Source organism: Lissotriton helveticus, chromosome 3_1 (assembly GCF_964261635.1).
Source record: "Lissotriton helveticus chromosome 3_1, aLisHel1.1, whole genome shotgun sequence".
Taxonomy (NCBI): domain Eukaryota; kingdom Metazoa; phylum Chordata; class Amphibia; order Caudata; family Salamandridae; genus Lissotriton; species Lissotriton helveticus.
In genome coordinates, this window is record NC_136061.1 from 1,168,443,204 (window position 1) to 1,168,455,581 (window position 12,378).

Below are 12,378 nucleotides of genomic sequence, written 5' to 3' on the forward strand. Positions count from 1 at the left end.
CCTCTGCCCTTGACTTGGTTAGTAGGAGAAAGTTGTTAGACTATATGACCAGGATGGGGATTGAACCAGGTTTAATTGGGCTCCTTCAAAGATTGCGCTTGGACACCAACATCAGGGATAGATTTGGTAAAGAAGGGGAACTTAAAGAAACTATTGGGTCACACTAGGGGTGAGACAAAGGTGTGTTTTGGCCTCTCTCCTGTTCCTCATCTCTATCAATGACTTAGAATCCCACCTGACTAGGATAGGGAAGGATCGCCTTAGTATTAAGACAAGAGCCCTGCCTGTGCTGCTGTATGCAGACGGCGCAGTATGAATGGCAAGGACCGCTAATGATCTCCAGCTTCTTTTAGATGGATGTTATAATTTTATGGGGGGCCTCGATCTTAAAACAAACATCTTTTATAATATGCTTAGGCCCTAGAAATGGGAAAACGAGAACTTTCTTTTTGGGGGTGTGGGGACAGATATCCATAGAGTGAAGTGTATTAATTATTTGGGGCATTCTTTTGATCAAAACCTAACCTGGCAGAGCCCATATCAATCCAGGGCCGCTCATACTCAAAAAGCTGTGGAGGCGGTGTTCTCATTTGCGCAAAGGCTGGGCCTCAAACTGATCAAAGAACTGATAAAGATTTATCGGATACATGTGTGTCTCTGGTGACTTATGGTGCAAGGATCAAGGACTATAAGGTGCACAGGCCAATTAAACAGAGAGAAAATAAGTTTATTCATAAGCTATTGGTCATTCCCCAATCATGCCCTGCTTTTATGTGCCTATCAGAGCGGAGCTTAACACCTGTAGGTGACAAGATACAGCTGGCACCACTATTCTCATGGCTGAGGTTTGGTGGATTGTTTTTCTCTGGACAATACTCCGGACAATACTCTCAATATACCCTGGATTTGATATATAAAAAGGAATTCCTAGAGCTGGTCCTGCAGTATTACGCTGAAATCCAGCAAGTATTGACCCCAAGGCTATCTCCTGGGTAAAGCAGACATTTTGGTTCAGGCACGGCAGAGCCTTTGATAATCTGCTTGTAAGCCGCACTTACAATCCAATCAACTTGATGTAGTGGTGTGAGTCGTAACCCTCCAAATAGGAACCTCAGGTTTTATTTAACAAGACTACAAATAAGTCTATTGCACCTGATAGTAGCTTTTTTTCTAGGAATATAGTCTGGGGAGAACCACTTCCGAGATGTCCGTGCAATAACACTGTCCTTCAAAGCACATTGCACTTTATTGTATTTTGCACACTGTATGCTCATACTAGGAAGCGATTTCTGTGACCTATTTTTTGCTCCTTTAATACAAACTCCTATAAGGAGACTTTTGATTGATTGCTACAGCTGAAGATTGAGATAATTTGCCTGGCAGTGGGAAATTTTGTTTGCCTTTCACTGGCGTTTAGAAACAAATATGGCTCAACATAACTACTCCACCCTTTTCATATTTGTATGTTAGGATCTGATCCTGTTATTGTCACTTTTTAAACTTTTTAATCATTAGTCTGAGACCCATTGGGCCTCTTTATATATGTTGTATGTACCTTATCATTGGCATGTACCCTATGTAGATTTTTCCTTAAAACTAACTGTACTGTGTCCCCTGATGTGTCTTGAACATCGTAACGCTGCTTTATTTATTAAATGTTTTAATCATCTGTACTTATATGGCCACGATTGGCCGAATAAAGTTTTTGTGACTGTCTGAAGGAAAGCAGCTGCGCAGGAGTGAGAACGTTGCCGGGCTACAAACAACAAGCATTGGCAAAGCCAATAGGTCTCGCTTTTGGGACCTTATAAGTATTTAGTTATGCAGCACAATATCTTTGGTGCAACATCAACTTTTGCAAGGCTAAACACTTGTATGGTCCCAAAGGCGAGACCTATTGGCTATGCCAATGCTTGTTTTCTTATTCTTATTTGTGGCTCCAAAGTTCTCCCGAGCGTGTTTATGTTTTTTTTACCAGCGCGGCAAGTCTAGGCCCTGCTTCACTGACAGCCGCAATTGCCCTGCCTTACAGAAGGCACACTAGTGTGTACATGTGCATGCTGATATGTCTGAGAAAGACTAAAACACGGGGCGCCACGTTCAACTTCCAGCTCAAATGAGTCCCTCAAAGCACCCTGGGATAAGAATCCTTCCACGCACGCAGCAGGTTAGAAAAGGTAGGAAGAAAAACATACACATCGCAACTTTCAGTGTTCATTACAAGTGGCTCCAAAAATCCCAAAAGCCTGGACTGGTTTTTAAAACACATCGTACAGTATCACTCTTCACACTACCCTGAAACCCCATGACACAGCTCCCAGAAAGGGCAAGTACAGTGCTCGCAGCGCTGTTTTGGCACAGTGAGGAGTAATGTTAATCTGATACCGTCAACACTAGAAATTGTTGTTTTCTGTAAGAGGCACTAGTTAGTGTTCTCCGTATCGGTGCCCTCTGGGCCATTTAATAAAGATTGTACATTAAGGAGTGTGTGATAAAGAGGCGCCGGGGTAGAGCGCTTCCTATGAAGAGCACAGGCACAGTACATTACTGGGTCCGGGTCGCGGAACCTCCAATCCCAGCCTCAGACACAAGAGAGAGGGCCACCTAGGGTGTACCGGCATGGTACGGAATTATTGACCTCGGGTCGGAGAATGTCTAAGTAGGCCTTATAGGGGTTTGAAGTAGTAATATGCGCTACACCCAAACAGGTATCAGCAGCAGGTTCTGAAGCCGCACAGTCAGTCTGCCGGCTGAAAAATGAAGGCCGTTAAAGCTTACACCATAAAATCTTGCATCTTCAATGGAATCTAATCAGATGGGCATTCTCTGTCATTTTTAAAGACGTACATAAAATAATTAGGTTTACATTTGCACTCACCAAATGAGGTTACAAGGAGAGTGCACACAACTATTCCATGCCCAAACCTTATAAAACAAGCATTAGCAAACCAACCAATCAAGCGGAAAATGAAAGCCGTGGAAAACTAGATGTGTGGGCCGGCCAGCAGTGAATAATTAGGGGAGAGAGAGGGGAGGTGCTGGGGAACAGATGGCCGTGAAACAGGGGGCACCCTTTGAAGTCGCGGCCGTGAATAAGTGAGGGCGGGGGGCGGGGCAGCGGAAGCCTTTGATGAGGCAAATGCTGCTGGCAAAGCTGGCTGGGGAGGGGGAAAGTTTATGGCCCAAAAGCGCATGCCTGTGGCCACGTGAACTCGAAGAAAACCGCATGGAAAAACCTGTGGTTTCACGAGTATTTTGAGCACTTGAATTCTCGCTCCCTCAATGCGCTTGCGCGCATTGATAGGTCGCGAGACCTAAAAAGGCACACGTTAAGGAAAAGATGCGCAACATAGCATAACCGTGAATGCCAAACACAGAATTAACTTAATTGAGGCTGCTGAAGTGGCGAAGAAAGGATAGGGAGTCTCCGCGGAATTTTGAAGGGACATTCGCTGTTTTCATTGGATGAACTGTTTTGCTTATTTTCCCAACAACACATGGGAAATGTAGTTTTAATGTTGATATTTAACGTTGGATGGCTGCTGGAGAAAGTTGAAGCCTAATCCTTGCCTCCGGTCCTGACAGAATTAAAATGTTGTCCCGACCTATTTCTTAGTGTTATCTTCTCTCTGCCAGATCCAAGCTCATCCACAGTTCATCACATCTAGGTTTTGCTTTTTACTGCACTGAGCTCAACATCCTATGTATGTGGTTCTTTCTGGTAGTACCAAAGAGGTGCTAAGTTCTGCTAAGAAAGCAGATACTAAAACATACATGCTTTCCCAGCTAAGCGAAGATTTGGGGCGGGCATTGGGTCGTTGTTTGTAATTTTTATTGCTACTCCTGATTAGGATGGAAAGTAACAGGATATGATGCTTTGAATTAAGTTAAATTACGTAGTTTAGTGGTATCTCATATGTATCCTCCTATTTCCCTATGCCTAGTGTATTTGTTTCATTCAGTAGACCTGTAGTCTCTTTAGGTCGCTACCTACCAGACAGCGCAGCTGTATTGTTTGCTAATGACAGGTTAAGGATTTTTAGAAAGTTGACATGGGAATGCATTCTGCCAGTTGCTTGCCATTAGCTTTGTGGTTTGTAACTCACATTTTATTGCTTTCCATTTGCTGGCTTTATTTGTTTTAGCCTCCAGGTTCAGTTTTTCCCTCCCATTGCCCAAACCTTATTTACAGTGTCCTTCTGAGTCCTCAGGTTCTGTAAAAAGTCCTGTACATCTTGTTCTTATCTCAACACATTTGCTTAGGCTTCCGAGGGCTTTTGTTTAATTTTTTTTCTCTGACTTCAAGGTGAGAGGATTTATATGGCAGTCTTGCTGGATACTGGGGGTAGGATGGAGTTTTTTTTCTAGCATATGGCAACATTTAAAGGAACAGTGTAAGCATTCCTGAATATATCAGAATTAGGAACACAAGTGAAGCACATTTGTTGTTATTTCTGAAGTGTGTTGGAAACAAATACTTTAATATGATCAAAACAAATCATTACACTACGTGATGCAATTTCCACACATTTTCGTCTGTGCACTGTATATTTTTATCAGTAAAACTGTATGTTTGTGCAAATGTAATGGTCAATTCAGTTTAAAAAAAATTGTTGTCTGTAATAGCAGTACGCTACTTCAACATGAATACTCCACTCTATGCCACTCCACTCAGCAGCACTCCACACCACTGTACTCTACTCTGCACCACTCCAGGCTACTCCTCTCTACCATGTACCACTCTACTCTATGCCAATACACTCTTCGCCATTCTACTCTACACCACCCCAGTCTAGACCACACTAATCTGCTCTGCACAACTCCACTCTATGCCACTTTGCAACACTGCACTCTACGCTATTACGCTCTGATAATACATTCTACGCTTTTTCACTTTACTCTTTAACACTCAACTCTATGCCTCTCCACTCTACCCCAGTCTACTTGAAGCCACTCTAATCTACTCTGACCACTTTACTCTACGCCATTACACTCTATGCAACTGCACTCTACCCTGCACCTCTCCACTCTATGCCACTTCACTCTACACCTAAACAATCTGCTCCACACCACTGTGCTCTGCACCACTCTGCTCATTGCCACTTCCTTCTACGCCACTCTACTCTTAACCACTGCATTCTACACAACTGCATTCTACACCACTGCTCTCTGTCACTTTTTCTCCACTCTACATCACTGCACTCTGACTCTCTACTCTACAACACTGCACTCTCAACCACCAAACTCTACGCCTCTCTACTCTGCACTACTCCACTTTACGCCATTCCACTCCATTTTATGCCACTGCACTATACTCTACACCACTCTATCCTACTCTACTCTGCAGCATTCTACGCCATTGCACTCTATGCCACTCTACTCTGCACTCTTTGCCACTGCACAGTATGCCTCTCGACTCTACTCTGCGCCACTGCCCACTGCATCACTAAACTGTATCCCAGTCCTCTCGACACCAATTTACTCCACTGCACTCTACGTCACTCTGACCCACTCAACTCTACTATGCACCACTCTAATCTACGCCACTGCATTCTGCTGCTCTGCACTGTATAAACATTAACCCCAAGCACACGCTAAATCATATCACAATTCATGCAAACAATTAATGCACAATTACCCTTCTTCGCTGTCTTTATTTTCTTAACTACTTTTGCCTAGCCAACATGTGTTCGTTCTATAGGGAGTTGAGATCCAATTTCGATGGGGCCGGGTGCTTCCTTCTTCCCTTGAAGCACTGCAACATATATTGAGGCATTTCTTATTAGCACGTGAACTGTGAGCGCCACAATTCACCCTGTATTTATTCACCCCATTTTGCGATGCACTGTACTCCGCTGAATTCAATGCCACTGCACTCCGTGCCACTGCACCCTATGCCACTATACTCTATGCCACTATACTCTGCAACACTCTACAACAATGTAATCTACGCCAGTCCACTCTACTCTATGCCACTAAAGTGTATGCTACTCTACGTGGCTCCTCACTATGCCACTCCAATACATGACACTCTTTGCCACTCCACTCCATTCTTCGCCATGCCCCTCTACGACACTTTCCTCTACACCACTAACATTTAGCTATGCTGAACAGCAGTCATGCTGTTGCACAACATGGCTAAAACACATTGGCAAAGCCAGTACCTCTCGCATAGGCGAGACCTGTTGGCTTTGCCAATGTATTTTTCCCCTTCAGCCACTTTTTTCCCTCCCCGATTTAGTTATTGTTTCATATCCTTTTTGTGTACGGGATAGTTAGCTGATGTGCACAGATGGAGAAGAGCGTCTCTCGAATCTCTGCTAATGCTCTTTAAGTCTAAATAAGCCTAGCCAAGATGCATTTACAGGCTGGCACCTTTTCCAGAAATCGTTCCCTGAGGGACAAATTAATGTTTACCTGGGAAAAAGGTCTAATGATTTTCTATAGGCACCTTGCTGCAAACAAGTCTGTATGGTCGAGCGTGGTTTCTGCGTCAGGGATAAAATGGAATAGGGTTTCTTCTCCACTCAAGGCTCAGGAAACCATTATAATCGTTGTGGTTCAGAGCTCCAAGCGCATCCCTACAAAACTTCTGGGCAACCGAATTTGCCACGTATTCTATCCAGCAACCAAGACATGGTGACAGCCCAAACCTATTGAGTGTGGACGGTTTGTGGAAGAGGTGTGGCGCCGCGGCCAGGGCGACTGACACCGGACACTGGCGATCAAAGTTCGATCCCCGGCACCGGCGGCAGGTTAGCCCAGCACCATGTGACTCTGGGCAATAGCTTGCTTAATCTTCCCGATAGCCCCCAGCGCCTAGAGACCCTTACGGGTGATTGTTCGCGCTTTACAAATGTGGATTATAACATCTCTGCAGCCTTCTTTTATAGCTTACCTCTTCCTGGATCACCACCTTGATAGTCTCTTTCACATCCAAACAGTTGATAATCTGCAAAGAATAATCATTTAAGATTAGCTTACCTTCCTTGTTTTCAAATTTGAAACCAACTTACTGCTTTATTTAGAGCATGGCAGATGTCAGACATCCATCAAAAAGTGATGTGTGTCCGCCCCATTCGGTGTATAGAGCAAACGTGCTCGAAATAGGGTGGACAGGAAAATTGCTGCATCCTCCAAACTCTACGCATGACCATTAGTTGGAATGTTAATTTGTCTTATTTCTTGACTATCTGATACATTGTATTTTTTTTTGTTTTAGGCTGGAGCGGTAAAAGATTATGTTAAAATGATGCTTGAGAACGACAAATTAAAATTTCTTGTTTTTGGCCACCATTTGACCATGCTCCAGGCTTGCACTGAGGCTGCAATAGAAAGTAAGGTAAGGATCTGTGGTTTTTCTTTTCATATATTTCTTACCCTGATTTCCATAATAGATTGTAAAGCCTTGGCAAAGTAGGTAAATAAATGATTGTGTTGTAGAAACAGGTAAAAAGTGTCTGCAGTGGCATCAGCCAAATTGTTGGTTTCCAATGACATAGTTTGATTATTTTTAAATACCAATATTACCACGTAGTTTTGTCATCCATCTCCACAGTAGAATACATTGAAATGGCGCAGTTAGAGATAGTTGCAAAAACACATCAATTGATGGACAGAATGCAGAACAATGTCATACATTCACCCCAGTACAGAGATCTGGGCCTAAATCCATCATTTTTTGCTCACCATGCCATTCCAGTTTGGACCCAGCCATATGCAAATCAGTCGTGGCCCTGTGCCCAATGGGAACAGTACATCCTGAACTATCAGGCTAGGTCCTCCCTGGACTGGAAACAATCATCCTAGAACCTGTTTCGGGGTTTCACCCCTCTTCAGCCAGGATAGCTTGACTCCAGTGGCATGGAGAGCACGAGACCCACGTCTGGGCGTACCCGTCCCACTCGGGGTGACAAATGCAAAAACAAAAATTGATGGACAGAATGCAGAACAATGTCATACATTCACCCCAGTACAGATATCTGGGCCTAAATACATCGTTTTTTTTGCTCACCATGCGATTCCAGTTTGGACCCAGCCAAATGCAAATCAGTCTTGACCCTGTGCCCAATGGCAACAGTCCATCCCAAACTGCCAGGCCAGGTCCCTTCCTGGACTGGAAACAAGCATCCTAGGACCGGTTTCACCCCTCTTCAGCCAGGATAGCTTGACTCCAGTGGCATGGAGAGCACGTTGGCCCGAAACCGGTCCCAGAATGCTTGTTTCTGGTCCAGTGAAGACATGGCTTGGCAGTTCGGGCTGGACTGTTCCCATGGGGCACAGGGTCAAGACTGATTTTCATATAGCTGTGTCTGAACTGGGGTGGCGCAGTGAGCTAAAGAACGATGATGGATTCAACACAGATCTGTGACTGGGGGTGAGTGTCTGAAAAGTTTCAGCGCTCCGTCCATCATCTCCTTGTGTTTGCTTTGTTCGCCCTGAGTTGGCAGGGAATACCCAGACGTGGGCCCTTTGCCCACTTTGCCACTGGATTCAAGCTAGCCTGTCTGATGAGGGCTGTTAGCCCGAAACCGGTCCCAGGATGCTTGTTTCCGGTCCAGGGAAGACATGGCTTGACAGTTCGGGCTGAACTGTTCCCATGAGGCACAGGGTTAAGACTGATTTGCATAAAGCTGTGTCTGAACTGGGGTGGCGAAGTGAGCTAAAGAACGATGATGGATTCAACCCAGATCTGTGACTGGGGGGCGGGGGGGAGTATCTGAAAAGTTTCAGCGGTCCTCCATCATCTCCTTGTGTTTGCCCAGTTAGAGATAGTAGCAGGGTACATTTCTCAACTCATTATATATCTATTTGATGCATCGTTGCAATGCATGGGTGAATATTTTACATTTTAAAAGTTCACTGAATTATCACACATTAAATGTCTTATCCCATACGATCAGTGCATAACAAAATAAATCCTTGTTTTGTTTCTTGACTGCAGCAGGATTTAAAAAAATGTTTAGTTATGGATCGTATACGAGTCACACACTCGTATACATATGTTGTAGACCATGAGTACTCACAAACTTTCTCTCGGGGGCCAAATTTACACTGTGGTTTGTGTCCGAGGGCCGCACCAGTGGGGGCGGGGTCAGTGGGGAAGGGGGCGGGGCTAGAGCAACAAAAAAAACTGACCATGAAGTTGATCACTGGTCCCTGCAGCGGACACCTTCATCCACTGAGCCACCAGACCCGGCAAACCCACATCTCTCTCTCTCGCTCTCTTTCTCTCTCTGTCTCCCTCCCTCTCCCTCCCTCTCTCACTCTCCCTTACTCTGTCCCCCTCCCTCTGTCCCCCTACCTCTGTCTCCCTCCCTCTGTCTCCCTTTCCCTCTCACTCCCTCACTCTGTCTCCCTTTCCCTCTCTCACTCCCTCACTCTGTCACTCCCTTCCTTTCCCTCCCTTCCTTTCCCTCCCTTCCTTTCCCTCCCTCCCTTTCCCTCTCTCTCTCCCTCACTCTGTCACTCCCTTCCTTTCTCTCCCTCCCTTTCCCTCTCTCACTCCCTCACTCTGTCTCCCTTTCCCTCTCACTCCCTCACTCTGTCACTCCCTTTCTCTCCCTCCTTTTCCCTCCATCCCTTACCCTCCCTCCATTACCCTCCCTCCCTTTCCCTGCGCCCATTTCACTCCCTCACTCCCTCACTCTGTCTCCATTTCCCTCCCTCGCTCTGTCTCCCTATCCCTCACTCGCTCTGTCTCCCTTTCCCTCCCTTACTCCCTCACTCTGTCACTCCCTTTCCCTCCCTCACTCCCTCACTCTGTCTCCCTTTCCCTCCCTCGCTCTGTCTCCCTTTCCCTCCCTTACTCTGTCTCCCTTTCCCTCCCTCACTCCCTCTCCCTTTCCCTCCCTCGCTCTGTCTCCCTTTCCCTCCCTTACTCCCTCACTCTGTCACTCCCTTTCCCTCGCTCACTCTGTCTCCCTTTCCCTCCCTCTCTGTCTCCCTTTCCCTCCCTCACTCTGTCTCCCTTTCCCTCCCTCACTCTGTCTCCCTTTCCCTCCCTCGCTCTGTCTCCCTTTCCCTCCCTCGCTCTGTCTCCCTTTCCCTCCCTCGCTCTGTCTCCCTATCCCTCCCTTACTGTCACTCCCTTTCCCTCCCTCACTCCCCCACTCTGTCTCCCTTTCCCTCCCTCGCTCTGTCTCCCTTTCCCTCCCTCGCTCTGTCTCCCTTTCCCTCCCTCTGTCACTCCCTTTCCCTCCCTCTGTCACTCCCTTTCCCTCCCTCACTCTATCTCCCTTTCCCTCCCTTGCTATGTCTCCCTTTCCGTCCCTCGCTCTGCCTCCCTTTCCCCCCCTTACTCCCTCACTCTGTCTCCCTTTCCCTCCCTCACTCCCTCACTCTGTCTCCCTTTCCCTCCCTCTGTCTCCCTTTCCCTCCCTCGCTCTGTCTCCCTTTCCCTCCCTTACTCCCTCACTCTGTCACTCCCTTTCCCTCCCTCACTCTGTCACTCCCTTTCCCTCCCTCACTCTGTCACTCCCTTTCCCTCCCTCACTCCGTCTCCCTTTCCCTCCCTCACTCTGTCTCCCTTTCCCTCCCTCGCTCTGTCTCCCTTTCCGTCCCTTACTCCCTTACTGCCACTCCCTTTCCCTCCCTCACTCCGTCTCCCTTTCCCTCCCTCACTCCCTCACTCTGTCTCCCTTTCCCTCCCTCGCTCTGTCTCCCTTTCCCTCCCTCGCTCTGTCTCCCTTTCCCTCGCTCTGTCTCCCTTTCCCTCCCTCGCTCTGTCTCCCTTTCCCTCCCTCGCTCTGTCTCCCTTTCCCTCCCTCGCTCTGTCTCCATTTCCCTCCCTTACCCTCCCTTTCCCTTCCACCCAGGGCACAAGTCCTAAAAAAAGAAGTGGGGGGACGCTGACGTCACAACAGGAAGTGATGTCACGAAAGGTGGCTTGCACCATCAGATTCATTGACTCCTCTCGCTCACCCCTTAGATGCGATTGCATCAGAGAAGCCAGCGCGTGAGCAGCGTTCTGAATGAGCTCCAATCTCACCCCAGAGAGGCCAAATAGTGAATGTGCTGCTCCATTTGCTCCAGTTATCGAGCTCCCGGTAAAATAAGTGGGGGGACGCCTTCCACCCGCGTGGTACCTCGACTTGAGCCCTGCTTCCACCCTCCCTTTTCCTCCTTCCCTCTCTTACTCCCTCACCCGTTTTCCCTTTCCCTTCCTCACTTAGTCTCCTTTTATTTCCCTCTCCCTTTGTCATCTCACCCTGCCTCTGTGTCAGCCCGGGCAGAGACCGCTTTGGACCACACACACATAGCCGCACTGAGCACATTAACAGGTCTTTAAAAGACCATTAGCATGTTAATGAGGCTGTGTTGTTCACCTCTTAGCGCCCCTGCAGCTCCACTCCAACTATGGCAGGAATCCCCCGGCCGGTCGCCACAGAGCAGCAGAGTCTTGGAGTCGCGCTGCTGTTAGTTTGCAGACACTCTTTAAAAAAAAAAAATTAAAACACTGGAATGATGTGTGCAAGGTCCGGGGGCCGCCAGGGAAGGCTTGCCGGGCCGCCACCGGCCCGCAGGCCGTACTATGAGTACCCCTGTTGTAGACACATATGCTTACATAAGGGTTTACAGTCCAACTGCTTAAATCAAAACAGGGATTGGCAAATACAGTATGTCTAGCTTTAATATGGTAGTACATGAATTCTGAAATGCAGTTTGCATGCTTTAAAGCAAAATCTATAGACTTTGTCACAGTGTGTGTTAAAAATGGGGCTTCTGACCGCATCTGGAATCTCATGCATTGCTCTCGAGGAATGTGTGTCATTATCCCGCAGTCTTCCCAACCCCCCCTCCCCCCCCCCCCCCCCCCGCAGGAAACTACAATGCGGTCGTTACAACGACTGCGTTGTGATTCCGCATATCAAGTAACGACTTGCGGAGGGGGGGGAGATAGATGTTGGTATAGTATAATTTACTATTCCAGCTTCAGTCGGTGCGGACTGTAGGGAAGGTGTTGGATTTTAAATCCAACACCTCCCCCCACGACGACTTGCGGAGTAATGGTATGCGGAATTAAAACGTGGTCGTTGTAACGATTGTGTTGTGATTCCCTGCGGGGAAAAAGTTTCGTGGTAAACGTTGTTTACCCTCTGGAGAGTGATGTATGCATCAGCAAAAAGCAGTGTGGCAGTTCTGTCTTATCAACAACTACTTCTTTTAAGTTCTTGATCACTAAATACCCTTAAATCAAGAGGCATTGACCAGTATTTAGATTGCAAACCTGTCTCCTGGCTCCCTGAAGTTTATACTTTGCAACTATTTCTACTTTACTTTTTGCACAAACATAACAAGTCTAGTGTAGATTATTAGATCTTACACTTGCAAATTAAAAGCTAACGCCTAAGTATACAGCAGAAAGGATAGTATGTA

General features: G+C 46.9%; 1 protein-coding gene across 3 annotated transcripts in view; it reads left to right on the forward strand.

Annotated features, from left to right (window-relative positions):
- Nucleotides 1–12,378, forward strand: part of ZRANB3 (zinc finger RANBP2-type containing 3) — a 929,924-nt gene that overhangs the window by 554,101 nt on the left and 363,445 nt on the right. For all 3 annotated transcript variants that reach the window (XM_078681806.1, XM_078681805.1, XM_078681807.1), the window contains one exon: nt 7,223–7,342. In XM_078681806.1, coding sequence (XP_078537932.1) covers nt 7,223–7,342 — 120 coding nt within the window. The remainder of the gene's footprint in view (nt 1–7,222; nt 7,343–12,378) is intronic.